Here is a 21,482-nt window from a genome sequence, read left to right as displayed (position 1 = left end):
TTCGGTTCTGCTTCTGCCACTTGGTGTAGATAGTGGGGGCCTGCGAGAGATCTTGGATCAGCAAGTGGGAGCTCCGAGGAGCCTAGCAGCTGTGGCCTCCACTGGAGGGCCTATAATGTTGGTAATTCCAACTGAAGGCGGAGGAACAGTTAAGGGAGAGCAGCAGGATTCATTCTCCCTTCAACAGAAACCGACAATTACAACTATAACATTTCTTCTTATGAAGCTCTCTGAAGTTAGTGTGGACAGTTTGTGGCATCTAATAGTTTATTTGGGTAAGAACTTATGTTGTCCTCAAGTACATGCTTTAGAAAATAAGGGGTCCTTTTACTAAGGTGCGCCAAAAATGGCCTGCGCTGTTGTAGGCGCGTGTATTGGACATGCGCAGGTCCATTTTTCAGCGCTCCTGCAAAAAAGGCCTCTTTTTTTTGGCCCAAAATGAGCATGCGACAAAATTTAAATTGACATGCGTCCATTTTGGGCCTGAGACCTTACCGCCACCCATTGACTTAGCGGTAAGGTCTCACGCGTTAACCGGGTGGTAATCGTCAGAATGTGTACACTGCTGATTACCGCATGGTTAGCACCACACGGTAGACTTCCACGCACATCGGGTGCACATAAAAAATGGAATTACTGCCCTGGGTATGCGGTAGACGGGTGGTAGTTCCAAATTGACGTGCCTTGGACGCACATAGGCTTGATAAGAATATTGCTGAGGGTGAAAACTCTTTCTAATTGATTGGGTCAACTGGTTAGAGGAATAAGACTCAGCTTGTGCAAGCTACTATAATAAAAGATGTAGTTACTTTGAGTTTTAAATGTGAGTCTTTAACAAATTTCTCCTAGAGTAATAATCTTTGCTTTCTAAATTTTCTGAGAATGTTTGCTGTTGCACCTCGGGAAATGCTGAAGCATTATCTTAGAGATTTTAAAAATACCAGAAGAAAATTGCCACCTTTTTCACGGGTATATTATTTACCACAAAGGCTAAAGGAAAGGCAGCAAAATATTGATTAGAACATATCTGGATTGGATGTTTCTGTTATCCTGGAATCTTCGGAGACTGACTCAGCCTCTGCAGACACTTTGATAGCCACAGTGGCTTTATTACTAGATAAAGACCAGATATTGAGAATGTTTTCAGGAATAGAGATATAGAGTTTCTTGGATTTAAAATGTGTATATTTCCGGGTGTTTCCAGGGACACACTGAGGCGTAATAGATAGTTTTTGTTGTTAAAACCTGGAGTTCTTCAGATAGGAGCTACTTATTTTTTAAGATATTCTTGTAAGTGTATTGTCAGGTGTCAGTCAAGTAAGTAAGTAAGTACTTTTTAATCCTGTGCATCTTACTGCATCCCTGGCAACTAAACTAGTTCAGGGGGAACATTTATCCTACTTGTTAGTTCTTCATGAATACTGTAATGCTACCTGAAGGTTTTGACAGTGTTATGTTTTTCCTTATTATTTTCCTAAATTAGTTTTGTTCTCCTATTTGAAGTCCTGGACCTCTTATTTGTGAACTTGAGTGATAACTTCCTCTTTGTATGTCTTTATAGAATTATTTTCTTCATTTTTTTCTTTTCTGTATGACCACTTTTCTGTTCAAGTGTAGTATGTTTGGTTATTATTTTGAAATGTATAAAAAACAGATGCTCCAGGGGTTATCACACCAACTCCTATTGATGTTCATTGCACAGAGAAAGTTCTGCATTGATCAGACAGGACCTCCTTCCTCTGTGACCCCCTTCCTTGCCACATCATCCATCCATGACTCATAGAGGGGCATAATCGAACTGGGCGTCCATCTTTAAGGGCGCCCATCTCTAAGGACGGCCCGACGAAGGGGCGGGGCATCCCGTATTATCGAAACAAGATGGGCGTCCATCTTTCGTTTCGATAATGCGGTCAGGGACGCCCAAATCTCATCATTTAGGTCGACCATCTTGACATTTAGGTCGACCTTAGAGATGGGCGACCTCGGTTTTTGGCGATAATGGAAACCGAGGACGCCCATCTCAAAAACAACCAAGTCCAAGGCATTTGGTCATGGGAGGAGCCAGCAATCATAGTGCACTGGTCCCCCTCACATGCCAGGACACCAACCGGGCACCCTAGGGGGCACTGCAGTGGACATCACAAATTGCTTCCAGCTGCATAGCTCCCTTACCTTGTGTGTTGATCCCACCAAAACCCACTACCCACAACTCTACACCACTACCATAGCCCTTAGGGATGAAGGGGGGCACCTACATGTGGGTACAGTGGGTTTCGGGTGGGTATTGGAGGGCTCCCATTTACCAACACAAGTGTAACAGGTGGGGGGGGGGGGGGATGGGCCTGGGTCCGCCTGTCTGAAGTGCACTGCACCCACTAAAAACTGTTCCAGGGACCTGCATACTGCTGTCATGGAGCTGGGTATGACATTTGAGACTGGCATAGAGGCTGGCAAAAAATGTGTTATGTATTTTTTTTTGGGTGGGAGGAGGTTGGTGACCACGGGGGAGTAAGGGGAGGTCATCCCCAATTCCCTCCGGTGGTCATCTGGTCAGTTCGGGCACCTTTTCGAGGCTTGGTCATGAAAAAAAGGGACCAAGTAAAGTCGGCCAAATGCTCGTCAGGGACGCCCTTCTTTTTTCCATTATCGGCCGAGGACGCCCATCTGTTAACCACGCCCCCGTCCCGCCTTCGGTACACTGCCGACACACCCCCTTGAACTTTGGTCGTCCTTGCGATGGAAAGCAGTTGAGGATGTCCAAAATCGGCTTTTGATTATGCCATTTGGGTGCCCTTAAGAGAAGGACGCCCATCTCCCGATTTGTGTTGGAAGATGGGCGCCCTTCTCCTTCGAAAATAAGCAGGATAGTCAATAGGCCTAGAGGGCTCTCCACTACTGGAGGGGCTGGCAGAGTGCGCTGTTCAGGCCTCAGACACACATCAATTCTGAAACCCAGCCTCAATGCCGGGAATGTACCTGGTGTTCTTCCTACTACTACTACTACTAATCATTTTTATAGCACTACTAGATGTATGCAGTGCTGTGCATGTCATATGCAGGTACTTTCTCTGTCTCCACAGGGCTCACAATCTGAGTTTTTCTACCTGGGGCAACGGAGGGTTAGGTGACTTTTCCAAGTTCACAAGGAGCTGCAGTGGGATTTGAACCCAGGTCACCGGGCTCAAAGCCCACTGCACTAACCATTAGGCCCGTCCTCCACTAGAGGCCTTTCTGCACAACAAAGGAGTTCAAAGGTCGGTTTTAATATTCATGAACTTCGATCACTTCCTTTCTGGTCAACATAGTGGTGAACTTGGTGTGAGCATACACTGGGGGTCTTTTACTAAGGCACGCTCACATTTTTGGCGCGCGCTAAAATTGTAGACGCACTAAACATTACAGACGCCAATACATTCCTATGGGCATCACTAACGTTTAGCACTCCCACAATTTTAGAGCGTGCTAAAAACGTGAGCGTGCCTTAGTAAAAGACGCCCATTGTTTGTATCTCTTACATATACTGATCTTAATGACGTTCTGATTTGACTGAAATGTTCTAACTGGTGCAGAATAAATTGTGGGTTTTTAAGCTGGCTATCGAGTGCCTGATATTTGGACTTCTTCATGGTGTTGGGAAGCCATCTCGGAATGAAGGTTTTTTTCACTGTTTGCATCCCTTTTTATCTGCTTGATCACCTGTCTGAGCTCCTGGGTACAACAAAAAAAGTGGGAGAACGACCAAGGAAGCCAAAGACAGGAAGATGTACATTAATAAGAAGGTTTATTTGAAGTATGAAGTATGAGCTCCTGGGTGTCACACCACATTCTTCTTTCATTAGCAGTTTGAACTAAATCACTTTCCACTTTGTGCATACAAAGCTCTAATGCATGCAAAAAATATGCAATGTGTATCACCGCCATAGCATTAACCATAATGGTTCCATCACAAAAGGTTGTTGTCTCATTTTTTTATACCATCTGTTGTCTGTAATTTTATGACTGTGAGGCACGGGTTCTTTAGACCAGAAACATTAGTACAGAATACCATTTTTAATTTGAATTCTCATTTTGTCTAAATGTCAAGAATGATTTTTCCTGTGTAGAGGAACGGAGAAGTATTCATCTAGGCTTAGCTGCTTTAGGCTTAGTGCTCCTATCATCAATGCAAAATTATACTCACAGCATATCTAGTGTACTAACTCTGGCAGAGTAAAACATAAAATAGCTTCCAGGAACCACTTTACCTTTCCTAATTAACTTTTTAGAAAATTGTTTACAGTTTGACTTCATGAATGAGCGGCTTTGCTAGTACCTTGAAGGTGGAAGGAGATTTTCAACTTCTACAAATAATGAGGTTTGTGTATCCATCCATTTCTTCCTTCCTCATGCTACCCTGAGTCTGAAGACGTTATCTATCATTAAAGCTTCTATTCCTGGGTGTTTCTAAATTATACAATCAGTTGCTTATTTTCCAGCTAATTAGGGGTCTTTGAGGGTACAAAAATGAGTGTTTATTGGTGTTTTCACACCACAGGTACTACTGCTGCTTACCTTTTTTTCTGGAATCAAATATGTACATGTATGTCAGGAATCATCAGCGCACAAATAGTACAAAAAAAACTGGGTGGAATGTTGATATTTCTGTAATGGCCAGTGTAAATGTGTATGCTTTTTTGGCACATACATGTATATTTTGTAATGTTATAACAAGTCACTTCTATAAATAATATATTCTCTTTTCCAAAATTTTAAAAGCTACTTCAATACCTCAGTATACAAATGGAGTGCAATCAAAATTCTTGAAAGGGAAAAAGCCTTAGCCGCCCGCTCCTCCATCCTTGTATTTCATATAAAAGGTGACAGGATGTTTAGCGGGTTATAATTCTTCATAGGCATAAAAAACCCTTTCAGAAAAGATTGCTAAAACTCCAGTTGTCTTCAATTCAAAGGGACCAGAACGTGTGGACTTAAAAAAAAAAAAAAAAGAAAATAATATACAAAACCAAACTTAGCTTTGGTGAAGAGGTGTTTGTCAACTAATAAACATTCACTCGTATCAACTGTGGCCAGAGTTTCACCGTAACTGCTGTATCAAGATGTGATGAAAAAATTGTTTATTAGCTTTAGACTTCACCCATTTCTCAGCATTCACAGGAGGGAGCCACAGGACATATGCAGTGCTGTATACATTATTTGCAGATACTTTCTCTGTTCCTAGAGGGCTCCCAATCTAACTTTTTGTACTTGGGCAAAGAGGGTTAAGTGATTTGCCCAAGGTCACAAGGAACTGCAGTGGGAATCAAATGCAGGTCACCAGGATCAAAGCCTACCTCACTACCCATTAGGCTACTTCTGCACGCCAGAATTTTACATTAACACATAAAACACTCCATACATGACTACTGGATTATCTTGCCATAGTAACAATTCCATGTTTCAGTTCAACACCCCCGATACTTGAACAGTCATAGGCTTGTGCCTCCTAACCCTTCATGAGCCTATTGGGAATCCACTAGAAAAAGTCATTTTTTAACCCGTTTCTCTGGAATAATCTACCTCTCCCTCTCCGTTCAGAGCCTTGACTTAGAAAATTTAAGATGGGACTAATAACCTATTTTTTTAAGTTGGCCTTTAACAGCACATAGAATATATGGTTTTGGTGGCTTGGTTCACTTTGGAATTTGAGCAGAGGAAACCTGCAGTCAATTTTGTGATATCTGAATGTTCTTAATGTGTGTATGTATGGCTTTTCTACATTTAATGGAGTTCCTTTCTAAATGTGTTGTAAATTCACTTCAATTTGCTCTGTAAAAAAGGTGATTTTAATAAACACAAATAAGCAATAAACGTAGCTCATTTTTGGCAATCAGCTTGTATGACTTGCAAAACATCTTTGCAGCTATAGTACTCCAGTAAAGATAGTTATATCTTAAGAAGTGTAGCTAACTTTACACAGGGAGCATTGACAGGCTATGGAGCCTGGTCGTGCTCTTGGGTCTGCCATTTAATGGGGCTTCAAGTCCTTGTAAAATCCTCCAAACCCTGTTCAAAATTTTTGATGGCCCATTGGTAAATGGTAAGCCCTTGGGTTTTCCCACGCCCGCCATGGTCCATGAATGTAAAAAAAATATATGGAGGGGCATATATGACGGAGTGCAGTTGAAAACATCCAAATTCGGCTTTCGATTATACAGCTTTATTCGCTTTTGTGAGATAAACGTCTATCTCCCGATTTGGGTCACAATATAGGCGTTTTTCTATTTCGATTATAAGCAGGATAGTGTGATTAAACAGCATCCCTCCCCGGCAAGTCCCCAGTCTTCAGTTTTAAAAAATGAAAGAAAGAAAAAAGAAAAAGCCCAAGCTGCTGACTTGCAAAATACCTTATCCCTACCTCTGGGGATTGCCCAGCGTACCTCTGATTCCTCCCCCTCGCCCAACTTATTTCGTTTTGCTATTGGTCTTCAAGGAGCAGGAGCAATTTCCACCATGACCTGCCCCTGCCTCATTGGTGCTGTAATTTGATCCCTGCCTGGGTAATGGGACAGAAGCAAGCAGGGATTGCTCCTTCCCTTTAAGGATCCACAGCCTAAGTAGGTAAGTGGGAGGACAGTCCACAGGAGGAGGAGATAGTGCAAGGGTTTCAACGATTTTTATTTTTGGTTAAAGGAGTGGCTTTATGCTAAGGAGAGGTGGGGGTTAATCACACTACTTTATTGATATTAAGTTCCTGGTGGGTTAAGGATAATCAGGGGACTTATCCTTTACTCCCACAGACCACCAGTGATACACAGCCTTGCAGCCTAAGGGGCCCTTTTACTAAAGGGGTGCCGTGCGGCAACCTGGAACTGCTGCTGGCCCAGTGCGGGTGCCGGCGGTAGTGCCATCCCATAGCGTACGCCATTTCTAGCGCTAGCATAAATATTTTAAAAATATTTCCACAGGGGGTTACCCGACGGTAATCGGGTAGCGTTGTGCGCTACCTGATTACCCCAGGGTTAGCATGGGAGCCCTTACCGCCACCTCAGTAGGTGGCGGTAAGTGCTGCCTCTGAAATGGCTGCATGGTAAATTCAAACTTACTGCATGGCCATTTCATTTTATGGCCTTTTTACCTGTGGCGGTAAAAGAGGACCTGGTGCGCAGCAAAAACGGCTACCAGCACAGGGCCCCTTTTACCATAGCTTAATAAAAGGGCTCCTAAACTAAGTCCTGCTTTTTTGTTTTGCCACAGCCAAAGATTAGTAAATCCTGTGGGAATTTTCTTGTACTAAAAGAGCTGCAGGAATGCAATGTTTTAGTGTGGATTAATAGTCCTCAAAATTACATTAACTGTGTAGCAGTTATGTAATAGTTAATTAGTACTTTGTATTTCACCCTGGAAATGCCTGTGTGTATATTATAATTATGTATTTCGTAATGGTTATTTATTTGTAGTATTGAAATCCTTCAGAGCTTTAGGCAAAGTTTTAGCTTGCAGAATTTTTCTGTGCAATTATAAGTTGCAGACCATTACATGCTAGGGCAAAAGCTGCAGTATTTAAAAAAATATATACAAAGCTAACAGATTACAGTCCTTTTTTTCACATTCCCCCCTTCCCTTCTTTTTCCCTAAACATAAATCTGGCTGAACACTTTCCCCCAATTCTATAAAAGTTGCCAAAAATTGAGCATGCAATTTAATTGAATATTGAGCTAATTAGCGCCGATAATTGGCTTTTTAACAAGCAATTATTGACACTAATTTGATTTAATTGGCATTTTCACATGCAAATTTAGGTGCGATCTGAAAAAGGGGCACATAAATGGAGGGGCAAGAGCGTTCCTAAAATTAATGCATATTTTTATAGAATAACAAAGATATGCATCTAATGTAGGTGTGTACATTTGCACCATGTTTCAGTTGGTACAAATGGCTGCACCTAAAGTTAAGTGAAATTCCCAGGCGTAAGCACTATTCTATAAACCGCTCTTAACTTTAGGCTTATAGAATAGTGCTTTTCTTAGCACCTATTTTTTGGCACCATATATAGAATCTAGCCCCGTATTCTGATTTCACATGGGTATGGAATCAGTTCATTCTTGCTCATTAACCTCCCTCATTCTATAACTGGATACTTACATTTAAAGACCATTTTCACACTTAAATGTTTAGAATACTAGCACTTATATGATGAATGTACACTTGGATATGTAAGTACTAGCAGAGCACAAATCACTTGCCCCCGGATTCTATAAAGGTCACCCAAATAATTAGGCAGTGGGCTCCAATGATTTAATTATTGGAACTAACAAGCACTTAATTGACACTCATTGTGATTCTGGCACCGATCTGGCTATATGCTATTCTGTAACAATAGGTACCTAAATTGGATCAGGCACAACTCAGAAGGAGACGTGGCCTTGAGAGGGGCATGGGCAGGTCATGGGAGTTCACAAACGATGCATGCAGTGTTACGGAATAGCGGGGATCCATGCCCCATTTGCACACCAGGATTTACAGCAGGTGTCAGCAGATTTAAGTTCTCATGCCCAAAGTTGAGCGCCGATTTCGGTACTCAATGCTATTCTGTAAAGGACGCACATCCCAAAGCGCTAGAATAACTTTGATTGCCAAATGTTATCGGCGCTGAATTTTCACACCATTTATGGAATTTGACATGAAGTATCTTTATAAAACTTTGTAAGCATACAGATATAACAAGATTATATCAGAGCAAACATCGTATTGAGCATTAATAAAATAAAGACAACCAACATTCTAGATAAAAGTGGATATAAATAGATGGATCCGATGTGTATAATGAGAAGAAGCAAAAAAAAATGTATTTTAAGAGAACACAGCCTGAGCAGTGAGAAACTGATGTGTACTGAAGCAAGGAAGCACTTCATTCTAATTTGACTTGTTCTAGAGCTACTAGATTTATTTATCCAGTGTAATTTTGTTTTATTTTGTTGTAGCATACCTGAAACATTATTTAGACAAATATATGGAGAAATTTCCGAAGGTTCGGGTTCTTCATCTGAAGGAGAGGTATGGTTTGATACGAGCCAGACTTGCTGGAGCAAATATTGCCACAGGTAAGATATTTGTTTTGTTTTATATCAATGATTTACATATTTAAGCATAAAGCTCAAATTAAAGTAGATTTTTGAATATATGATGCCCCATTTTACACAGAACATTAATATTGGAATTTAGTCATCCGGGTCGGAACATGCTCAGTTCCAGCGGTATTTTCTGAAAGGCTCTACCGAACACAAAGCCTTTTGTAAAATATATATAAGGAAGTGCATGGGTGCACATGAATTTGTCAGCATGTACAGCAGAAGCAGCTAGCTTTCAAATTTACACATGCAAAGAGAGAATGGCATGTGTAAGTGACAATTTTGCAAATGGCTGACATTTACACATACAGGGCTAGGTTCTATATTTCACGCCTAAAAAATTGGGTGTGGGAAAAAAATGTGCCTAGGCGTATTCTATAAAGTATGCCGAAATGTAGGTTTGGTTTATAGAATACGCCTAACACCCATCCTTGCGACTAAATTTAGTCGCAGGCAGTTATGCCAGTAAAACTTGGTGTAAATGCTGACACATAAATTAAGCGTGGACCAGGTGTATCCTATAACAACGTGCATAGTTTTGGGAAATGTCCACGGCCCTCCCCTTCCACGTCCATGGCCATGCCCCCTTTTCAGCTATGTGCCTTAGAATTTACGCGCATTACTTTACAGAATACGCTTAGACAGTTGTGTGTGTAAATTCTAATTAAATGCCAATTACTGTTGATAATTGCTTGTTAATTGGCAGTTATCAGCGCTGATTGGCTTGTCAGCTAATTAAGTTGCGTGCACAAATCAGAATATGACCAGGTTTGTGCGCATAAAATAAGTTTTGCTATATAGAATCCAGGGGGCAACTTGTCCCATTTTACAAGTTTATTTATCTAAACATTCTCCGAGGACAAGCAGGCTGCTTGTTCTCACTGATGGGTGACGTCCACGGCAGCCCCTCCAATCGGAAAACTTCACTAGCAAAGTCGTTTGCTAGTCCTCGCGCGCATGCGCGGCCGTCTTCCCGCCCGAAACCGGCTCGAGCCGGCCAGTCTTCTTTTGTCCGCACTCGGTACGGTCGTTTTTTCGCCGTGTCGAGCCCCGGAAAGTCGACCTCGCGCGTCCAAAGTTTTTTTGAGCGTGTTTTTTCTTCGGAAAAGCTTTGTTCTAGTGCGGGAAGTGCTCCGGAAACCCTCCCCAGGTTTCGTGTCAATCCTCCCCGTACTTCCAGCTTTTTGCCCCGATAAGTTTTCTTTCGTCGTCGGGGTAGGCCTCTTTCGGCCTCGGTCGAGATTTTTCTCCCTCTAAATTTTGGTGCTTCAATTTTCGCCATTTCGGCTTTTGATTTCGCCGGCGTGATTTTTCCGCCCATGACATCGAAGCCTTCCAGCGGCTTCAAGAAGTGCACCCAGTGCGCCCGGGTTATCTCGCTCACTGATCGACACTCGTCGTGTCTTCAGTGTCTGGGGGCTGAGCACCGCCCTCAGAACTGCAGTCTGTGTTCCCTGCTTCAAAGGCGGACTCAGGTAGCGAGACTAGCCCAGTGGAACGTGTTGTTCTCGGGCTCTTCGTCGGCATCGGCACCGGGATCTTCGAGTGCATCGACGTCGTCAGCGTCCAGACCATCTTCCTCGGCCGCCCTTGCATCGAGTGCATCGAGGCATCGGGCCTCTGCATCGGCGCCGAGACATTGGATAGCTGCATCGACGTCGGTGGTACCGGGACCTCGTCTCCTGATGTCGTCGGACGGTGGTGCATCGAGTGGAGTGCAGGTGAGGGCTGTCCATTCCCCTGCTGGTGGCGGTGAGCCCTCGGGTGGGTCTCCTCCTACCCTGAGGGCTCCTGCGGTACAGCCCCCCCGAGATCGACCCTCTTCGGTCTCGGCCCCGAGGAAGCGACGGATGGATTCTACGTCCTCCTCGTCGGTGCCGGGGAGCTCCAGTGACATGCTTCGGAAGAAATCGAAGAAGCATCGACACCGGTCTCCTCCCCGTGTCGGCACCGAGAGCTCTGGGTCGCCGAGGGATTCGGCACCCAGCAGGCATCGGCACCGAGAGGACCGCTCACCCTCTGTTCAAGAGGTGTCGATGCGCTCCACTCTGGACAGCCCGGAACAGCCTCCTCGCCCGGAACAGGTTCTGACGTCGACGCCTGCATCGACCTCTCAGCCTTTTTCTGCAGCCACTCTGAACGAGAGCCTCCGGGCCGTTCTCCCAGAGATTCTGGGAGAGCTGTTGCGCCCTACCCCTCTGGTACCGGCGGTGCTTGCGCCTCCGGTACCGTCGAGCGTGGCGCCGGCTGGCCCATCGCCCGGGTTGAGGTCCCCGACGTCGGTACCGCGTGCGGTACCGACCGCGGCCACCTCCCAGGAGGGCTCCCCGACTACGTCGGCGGAGGGAGCTTCGCCGATGCGGGCGAGGGAGTCTTCCTCTCGACGCCCCCGTCGTGGACGTGGTTCCACTGAGTCGAGCAGGGCGAGGTTGCAGACACAGGTTCGGGAACTTGTGTCTGACACCGAGGGTGAGGCCTCGTGGGAGGAAGAGGAAGACCCCAGATATTTCTCTGACGAGGAGTCTGAGGGTCTTCCGTCTGATCCCACTCCCTCTCCTGAAAGGCAGCTTTCTCCTCCTGAGAGCCTGTCTTTCGCTTCCTTTGTCCGGGAGATGTCTACGGCCATCCCCTTCCCGGTGGTTGTGGAGGACGAGCCCAGGGCTGAAATGTTTGAGCTCCTGGACTATCCTTCTCCACCTAAGGAAGCGTCCACTGTTCCCTTGCACCATGTCCTAAAAAAGACATTGCTTGCGAACTGGACAAAACCCTTAACTAATCCCCACATTCCCAAGAAGATCGAGTCCCAGTACCGGATCCATGGGGACCCAGAGCTGATGCGCACTCAGTTGCCTCATGACTCTGGAGTTGTGGATTTGGCCCTAAAGAAGGCTAAGAGTTCTAGGGAACATGCTTCGGCGCCCCCGGGCAAGGACGCTAGAACCTTAGACTCCTTTGGGAGGAAGGCCTACCATTCCTCTATGCTCGTGTCCAAGATCCAGTCTTACCAGCTCTACATGAGCATACACATGCGGAACAATGTGCGGCAGTTGGCGGGCTTGGTTGATGCTCTTCCCCCCGAGCAAGCCAAGCCTTTTCAGGAGGTGGTCAGGCAGCTGAAGGCGTGCAGAAAATTCCTGGCCAGAGGAGTTTATGACACTTTTGATGTTGCGTCCAGGGCCGCTGCTCAAGGTGTGGTGATGCGCAGGCTCTCATGGCTGCGTGCCGCCGACCTGGAGAATAGACTCCAGCAGCGGATTGCGGACTCGCCTTGCCGTGCGGACAATATTTTTGGCGAAAAAGTTGAACAGGTGGTAGAGTCTCTCCACCAGCGGGACACCGCATTCGACAAATTCGCCCGCCGGCAGCCTTCAGCCTCTACCTCTACAGGTAGACCATTTTTCGGGGGAAGGAAGACTGTTCCCTACTCTTCTGGCAAGCGTAGGTACAATCCTCCTTCCCGACAGCCTGCGGCCCAGGCTAAGCCCCAGCGCGCTCGCTCTCGTCAGCAGCGTGCGACTCAGCAAGGCCCCGCGGCTCCCCAGCAAAAGCAAGGGGCGAGCTTTTGACTGGCTCCAGCAGAGCATAGCCGACATCCAAGTGTCCGTGCCGGGCGACCTGCCAGTCGGAGGGAGGTTGAAAGCTTTTCACCAAAGGTGGCCTCTCATAACCTCCGATCAGTGGGTTCTGCAAATAGTCCGGCAGGGATACACCCTCAATTTGACATCAAAACCTCCAAATTGTCCACCGGGAGCTCAGTCTTACAGCTTCCAACACAAGAAGGTACTTGCAGAGGAACTCTCCGCCCTTCTCAGCGCCAATGTGGTCGAGCCCGTGCCATCCGGGCAAGAAGGGCTGGGATTCTATTCCAGGTACTTCCTTGTGGAAAAGAAAACAGGGGGGATGCGTCCCATCCTAGACCTAAGGGCCCTGAACAAATATCTCGAAAAAGAAAAGTTCAGGATGCTTTCCCTGGGCACCCTTCTCCCCATGATTCAGCAAAACGATGGCTATGCTCTCTGGACTTGAAGGATGCCTACACACACATCCCGATACTGCCAGCTCACAGACAGTATCTGCGATTTCAGATGGGCAAACGCCACTTCCAGTACTGTGTGCTACCCTTTGGGCTCGCCTCTGCGCCCAGGGTGTTCACAAAGTGCCTAGCTGTGGTAGCAGCGGCACTCCGCAGGCTGGGGGTGCATGTGTTCCCATATCTCGACGATTGGCTGGTAAAGAACACATCAGAGGCAGGAGCCCTGCAGTCCATGCAGATGACTATTCGCCTACTGGAGCTACTGGGGTTTGTGTTAAATTATCCAAAGTCCCACCTTCTCCCAGCGCAGAGACTCGAATTCATAGGAGCTCTGCTGGATTCTCGGACGGCTCGCGCCTATCTCCCAGAGACGAGAGCCAACAACTTGTTGTCCCTCGTCTCGCGGGTGCGAGCGTCCCAGCAGATCACAGCTCGGCAGATGTTGAGATTGCTGGGCCACATGGCCTCCACAGTTCATGTGACTCCCATGGCCCGCCTTCACATGAGATCTGCTCAATGGACCCTGGCCTCTCAGTGGTATCAGGCCGCCGGAGGTCTGGAGGACGTGATCCACCTGTCCACGAGTTTTCTCGAATCCCTGTATTGGTGGACGATTTGCTCCAATTTGACTCTGGGACGTCCCTTCCAAATTCCTCAGCCACAAAAAGTGCTGACCACGGATGCGTCCCTCCTGGGATGGGGAGCTCATGTCGATGGGCTCCACACCCAAGGAAGCTGGTCCCTCCAGGAACGCGATCTGCAGATCAATCTTCTGGAGTTACGAGCGATCTGGAACGCTCTGAAGGCTTTCAGAGATCGGCTGTCCCACCAAATTATCCAAATTCAGACAGACAACCAGGTTGCCATGTACTATGTCAACAAGCAGGGGGGCACCGGATCTCGCCCCCTGTGTCAGGAAGCCGTCAGCATGTGGCTCTGGGCTCGCCGTCAAGGCATGGTGCTCCAAGCCACATATCTGGCAGGCGTAAACAACAGTCTGGCCGACAGGTTGAGCAGGATTATGCAACCTCACGAGTGGTCGCTCAACTCCCGAGTGGTGCGCCAGGTCTTCCAAGCGTGGGGCACCCCCTTGGTAGATCTCTTCGCATCTCGAGTGAACCACAAAGTCCCTCAGTTCTGTTCCAGGCTTCAGGCCCACGGCAGACTGGCATCGGATGCCTTCCTCCTGGATTGGGGGGAGGGCCTGCTGTATGCTTATCCTCCCATCCCTCTGGTGGGGAAGACTTTGTTGAAACTCAAGCAAGACCGAGGCACCGTGATTCTGATTGCTCCCTTTTGGCCGCGTCAGATCTGGTTCCCTCTTCTTCTGGAGTTGTCCTCCGAAGAACCGTGGAGATTGGAGTGTTTTCCGACCCTCATCACACAGGACGAAGGGGCTCTTCTGCATCCCAACCTCCAGTCGCTGGCTCTTACGGCCTGGATGTTGAGGGCGTAGACTTTGCCTCTTTGGGTCTGTCAGAGGGTGTCTCCCGCATCTTGCTTGCTTCCAGGAAAGATTCCACTAAGAGGAGTTACTTCTTCCATTGGAGGAGGTTTGCCGTCTGGTGTGACAGCAAGGCCTTAGATCCTCGCTCTTGTCCTACACAGACCCTGCTTGATTACCTTCTGCACTTGTCTGAGTCTGGTCTCAAGACCAACTCCGTAAGGGTTCACCTTAGTGCGATTAGTGCATACCATTACCGTGTGGAAGGTAAGCCGATCTCAGGACAGCCTTTAGTTGTTCGCTTCATGAGAGGTTTGCTTTTGTCAAAGCCCCCTGTCAAGCCTCCTACAGTGTCATGGGATCTCAATGTCGTTCTCACCCAGCTGATGAAACCTCCTTTTGAGCCACTGAATTCCTGCCATCCGAAGTACTTGACCTGGAAGGTCATTTTCTTGGTGGCAGTTACTTCGGCTCGTAGAGTCAGTGAGCTTCAGGCCCTGGTAGCCCAGGCCCCTTACACCAAATTTCATCACAACAGAGTAGTCCTCCGCACTCACCCTAAGTTTCTGCCAAAGGTCGTGTCGGAGTTCCATCTGAACCAGTCAATTGTCTTGCCAACATTCTTTCCCCGTCCTCATTCCTGCCCTGCTGAGCGTCAGCTGCACACATTGGACTGCAAGAGAGCATTGGCCTTCTATCTGGAGCGGACACAGCCCCACAGACAGTCCGCCCAATTGTTTGTTTCTTTTGATCCCAATAGGAGGGGAGTGGCTGTAGGAAAACGCACCATATCCAATTGGCTAGCAGATTGCATTTCCTTCACTTACGCCCAGGCGGGGCTGGCTCTTGAGGGTCATGTCACGGCTCATAATGTTCGAGCCATGGCTGCGTCGGTAGCCCACTTGAAGTCAGCCTCCATTGAAGAAATTTGCAAAGCTGCGACGTGGTCATCTGTCCACACATTCACATCTCATTACTGCCTGCAGCAGGATACCCGACGCGACAGTCGGTTCGGGCAGTCAGTTCTTCAGAACCTGTTTGGGCTTTAGGATCCAACTCCACCCCCCGAGGGCCCTGTTTGTTCTGTTCCAGGCTACACTCTCAGTTAGTTGGTAAATTTTTTAGGTCAATCTCAGTTATGTCCTCGCCGTTGCGAGGCCCAATTGACCATGGTTGTTGTTTTGAGTGAGCCTGGGGGCTAGGGATACCCCATCAGTGAGAACAAGCAGCCTGCTTGTCCTCGGAGAAAGCGAATGCTACATACCTGTAGAAGGTATTCTCCGAGGACAGCAGGCTGATTGTTCTCACAAACCCGCCCGCCTCCCCTTTGGAGTTGTGTCTTCCCTTGAAGTGTATTGTCTTGCTACATACTGGACTGGCTGGCTCGAGCCGGTTTCGGGCGGGAAGACGGCCGCGCATGCGCGGTGCGCGCGGGCGCGCGAGGACTAGCAAACGACTTTGCTAGTGAAGTTTTCCGATTGGAGGGGCTGCCGTGGACGTCACCCATCAGTGAGAACAATCAGCCTGCTGTCCTCGGAGAATACCTTCTACAGGTATGTAGCATTCGCTTTGTCAGTTAATTAATGAGTCCACAAATTTGAAGGTATGTTTTGGAACCAGCAATAATTAATGTGGATTAAAGCAAATTACTCCCTTTCTCCATTGTGTAAAACCTTAGGCTAAACGAGCACTTCTGAAAAATCTATGTCTACCTCCAAGATGGTTCAAAACTTGATGGGAGCATTCTTCACACAGTTGTGTATTGTCTCTCTAAGATGGAGGATGCATGTGCAGATTTTTGGCCTGCCTGAGTCATGCCCCTTTGAAATCTCTACATCCAGGTGATCTCTGCATGTACATAGCGGCTTTCTGAAATCACTGTTTACACATGTATAGTATGCAATCAAAGACAGGAAAAAACAAACAAACAACCCCCCCACCCCCACACACACAAAGGCCAGGTGTTAAAACCAATCTAGGAATATCACCACAGTTCATCGCATCCTGTTAGGTGTGCCATCAAAAGAATATCACCAATGCAATCTATACATGTAAGTGCCAGTATTTACAAAGCAGTTGAGAAACTAGACAAATTAGTTCTGCCTATGATTTCAGCTAACTTTAAAATATAGGAATTCATTTCCACTTATAGGTGAGAGTCATTTGTACTAGTGACCACTTGTCGCATCAGAAAGAAGACTCAAAAGACAAGGGTACATGATCCAGCATAGACCAGTGAATACCTAGTTATCCTTACACAAAAAGAATAAATAGGTAGATCCCTAACTTGTATGAAGTTTCTAAACAGGATGCAAGAAAAATACACAAAATTGTTCAGTCTTTCAACAGCTCCATATCAGTGTATGAAATAAATGTATGAACAACTATTCTACATACAGCATCAAAAGCAGCTAACCAGCACCCATGTCATAACTGATAATTATCTGGAATTGTTCACTAATTGGAGAGAAATTAGGATGCACCCAACACCCACAGGCAACTAGGATTTAGTCATATGTATGTAGTTCCAGTAAGCAGCACTCTCTTTTTGAAACCTAATGTGTAGCTATGCTCTCTGGACCTAAAGGATGCTTCCGCATACAGATACATCCAAGTGACAAAAAGTATCTCAGATTTCAAGTAGGGAGTGTCACTCCCACTCTGCAAGAGTTGCTTTTGTAGTGGACATTTAAGGGTAAGCTCATCTCTGTAGAGCCTCTAATTGTCCAATTCATGAAAGGTTTGCTTTTGATTAAGCCCCCTATCAAATATAAGATAACAAAAGAACATAACATAAGCATTGCCATACTGGGACAGCCGAAGGTCCATCGAGCCCAGCATCCTGGTTCCAACAGTGGCCAGTCCAGTTACAAAACAGAACAAAATACATTTTATTCTGCTTATCTTAGAAATAAGCAGTGGATTTTCCCCAAGTCCATCTTAATAATGGCTAATTATAGTCCATCTCTGCCTGGATGCATTTTTCTGTCTACAGACTAACCCCCTGTTTACAATGCCACGCAGCAATACTGACACAGTCCATTCGACATTACCGCACCAGCTGCCTCAAGTACGGCTTTGTAAACAGGGGCCTAAAAAATACATCCAAGAGTAAACCCTTTTATATTTTAAATTTTTCCTATTCCATAACATTTTGCAAATCATAACATATTTAATAATTTAAAAGAGGATCCATTCACAGTTTTTACAGTTTCACTAGTTTTGTCTAAAGTTTTCAAATTGAATTCTAAGATAAAAAAAATTCACAGAGCTTGGATATTTTTTTTTTATTTATTTTCTGCAAAGGCAAGAAACCTAGAGGTAAATAGTCAGCTGCCAGCGGTCATTGTGTTTTTTGTCCGCCACTGCTGTTATGTTCAGATATTAAATGCTGGGCCATGTCCGGGTCATATCCGGGTTTATATGGCCAGCTACTTCTTATGCGGTTAAGTGCAATATTGAGCACTTAACTGCCTAAGCGAAACTGGATGTTATGTTTCTGGGTAGTGAGCCCTTGGTTCATAGAAGAAGTCTATGAAAGACCAAATCTAGTCAGAAACGTGGCAGACCCTAGACAGGGTCGATGTCAAGACAGGACTAGGGCTAGTGTAAGTTGACACAAAAAAAAGCACTGAGGCTCAGGAACTCACTCACATACCGAAGCTGATAGCAGCTCAGGAACCCACTCATACACAAAGAAGCTGGTGGCTTCTCAAGAACCCACTCCCACACAGATACAGAATGAAGCACTGCTGGAACTCACTCACACAGACACAGAGTGAAGCAGATCTTCACTGGTCAGAGCAGATCAGAAGAGCGCGTCTCAGGACTCTCCAGAGCAGAATGGCATCAGGCTAATGATGCAAGAGCATCTAGGCTAGCAGCTGACGGGGTTAAATGCCCGGCTTCTGGCATCTGATGTCATCAAGGATGCGCTGGCACCAGGCGATGCAGGTCCCTCCCGTTGCGCACCAGCAGCGTGGTCCTGGCCTGACTCCAGAGTTACAGTAAGGCTGTGACACTGGATAAAGATAATCTAGGCAGTTAAGTGCTGAATATTGTCACTTAACCACATAAGTGCTGACTCCGCCAACAGACTGCCCACAAATTAGGTAGTTTTTACTTTAGCAGTTAGTGCTGATATTCAGTCGCACTAACCAGTTATCTGCCAATGAGTATCAGCAGATAGCACCGTACAAGCATAATCAGCCAGAAGAAGCCTGTCCTGGCTGGTTAAATTGCTTTGAATATCAACTTGCTAAATTTTGTCATATTTTCATGTATCTTCAACCATGACAACACAAACATCACTCCACTGCAGTTATTGAATTTGGGCTAGAGTTACCAAAGTGGGCTACTGCGTCAATTCATGTTCCCTACGTATTAATAGCTTTAGCCTGTTCTAGTCTAGCAGCACACTTTAGTAATTAGCCATTTCTTACTGGAAGTATGCATTCAAATATCAAATTGAAAAGTGTTTTTTGAGGAGTCTGTTTATCCACCCCTCCCTAGACCTCCGCGGAACCCCTTTCCACGGTGAGATGAATCGGGATCCAAAGGAGTGCCTTCGGACACGGAGGTGTAGGGGGGGTGGCAGAAGGCGCAGTTCAAATCTAATTCCCATGACCACAACTTTCTGTCTTCTAGGATCTAGGTGAATCTTTGGCCATTTATGTTCCCACATAAAGTCTACATGAGTGAAAGATAATTTACTTATGTGTATAGTATTTATGTGAGGCAGTTTAAAGAGAATGAAGAGATTGAAACTGAGACTGGAGAAGTTTAGTGATAGAAATAGTCTTTATTCTCACCAAATGAATCTGCCAGCTGTTACACACATCAGTCAAATTCTGGGTTCAACGGACCGTAGCTTCCCCTCCTGGGAGCGTTAGGGAAAGAATCCGATTTTAACTCAGATTCACACCCCTAATATAGTATTTGCAGTCCATACAACTCAATGGAGAAAGACTTTTTTTTCTAATTTTTTTTATCTATGAATCATACTTAACTGCAGGTCAGGTGCCCACCTGCCCCTCCTTTCTGAGATTACTTCATAACGCCAATTTCCGGACTTGTAAACATCTTTCCTAATATAGACAGATCAGTTTCTTTGTATTTTGTGACTCTGGGAGCCATCTTATAAGGACAGACTCCATCTTATGAACCAAACTTTTTACCATTTCTGGCATTAATTCCTTCATCTTAACTCTTACACTGAATTTGAAAGTTGTACCAGGTTTCAATAAGACTCACCAAGCAGTCCTGCTCTTGCAGGCTCTCAGCTATAAGGCCATCATCTGATTTTCAGGCCTAGTCAGTGCTTTTCAGCAGTTTAAGCTATGTAACTTGGCCCACCACTATTCGAGTGGATGGGTCTCAAGCTGGGGCACATATTAACAAAAGACAGTTGTACAAGCAACAATCTTATTATGGTAGATTAATTTTGATTATGCTATTTTGAAACAATAATAAATTCCAAGTTATTTATTGACATTTTGCAGTAGAACTTGGTAGGTCTTACATAGCCCAAATACCTTTTCTATTTCATAGTACACATTCTTTATAGGTTCCTTCCATTTACTACTTTTGATTATAGAACTAATTTATTTCAAACATATTATTCCCACAAGGGTTTTTGTTGTATATATTGCTTATATAACATATCAGTTTTAAAAGCTTTCTCCACATCTAAATCTTGTTTTACACTTCTTTTGCACTTCTAAGATTGCTTAGGGGTATATATACTTTTAAAAAATAGAGTCTACTTTTGCAAGGTCTTGCAGAGGCATTCCCTGTTGTGTAGCTTGAGTTTACTAGGATAGTGCTGCAACATACCTGCATATTTTATTTGATATACATTTATCCACATCAAGTAAACACTCTTCATGACATCTATAGACTTTCTGAAGTTTCAGGTCATTAAATCCTTGTGCAAAGGTTGCACTGTTTAAAAAATGTACAAGCAAATGGTTCACACTCATTATTGTACTCCTCTCTTGCTTTTGCCTTGAATTTAAATCTGGTTTAGTGTTGAATGTTAATACCACAGAACTCATTTCTATTTTGACATGACTGGTGGAACACTAAAGAGCTCCCATTCTGAACCAGGTTTGTGTAGACTCAGAATGGGGAAAAAGTTCTTAATTTATTTATTTGGATTTTGCTCACACCTTTTTCAGTAGTAGCTCAAGGTGAGGTACACTGGGTATTTCTCTGTCTCAGGTGGGCTCACAATCTAAGTTTGTACCTGAGGCAATGGAGGGTTAAGTGACTTGCCCAGGATCACAAGGAGCAGCAGTGGGATTTGAACTGGCCACCTCTGGATTTCAAGACTGGTGCTCTAACTACTAGGCCACTCCTCCACTCCTTATGTGCTTATGTTCTTCTCTACTTCATTTCTTTGAAGGGGCGAATAAACATGTAGATAAAGGTGAGCTGGTAGATATTGTGTATCTGGATTTTCAAAAGACATTTGACAAAGTATCTCATGAAAGACTCCTGAGGAAATTAAAAAGTCATGGGATAGGAGTCAGTGTCCCACCATGAATCAAAAACTGGTCAAAGACAGAAAACAGAGTAGGGTCAAATGCTCAGCACTCCCAAAGGAGAAGGGTAGACAATGCGGCTCCCCAGGGTTCCGTGCCAGGACTGCCGATTCCCAACACATCTACAAATGATCCAGAGATGGGAACAATTAAAGGTGAGGTAATTAAAGGTTGTTTTACTAAGATGTGGTAAAATGACCCCTGCAGTGGCGTCAACGTGCAGGTTTTCCGTGCGCCGAGGCCCTCTTTTACAACAGTGGGTGAAAGGCCTTTAAAAAAGGAAATGGCCATGTAACAAGTTAACCACTTGAATTATCATTTCTTTATTTGGATTTATTAATCACCTTTATGAA

The 21,482-nt window shown here is 45.4% G+C and overlaps 1 protein-coding gene across 1 annotated transcript in view; it reads left to right on the top strand.

The window, feature by feature from the left end:
• GALNT5 (polypeptide N-acetylgalactosaminyltransferase 5) overlaps positions 1–21,482 on the top strand; it is a 120,810-nt gene that overhangs the window by 41,330 nt on the left and 57,998 nt on the right. The window contains exon 3 of the mRNA XM_030210090.1: positions 8,961–9,080. Coding sequence (XP_030065950.1) covers positions 8,961–9,080 — 120 coding nt within the window. The remainder of the gene's footprint in view (positions 1–8,960; positions 9,081–21,482) is intronic.

Source organism: Microcaecilia unicolor, chromosome 7, assembly GCF_901765095.1.
Source record: "Microcaecilia unicolor chromosome 7, aMicUni1.1, whole genome shotgun sequence".
In the NCBI taxonomy this organism is placed as follows: domain Eukaryota; kingdom Metazoa; phylum Chordata; class Amphibia; order Gymnophiona; family Siphonopidae; genus Microcaecilia; species Microcaecilia unicolor.
The sequence above is the reverse complement of the archived record's forward strand: the minus strand, read 5'-3'. Positions and strand labels throughout refer to the sequence as shown.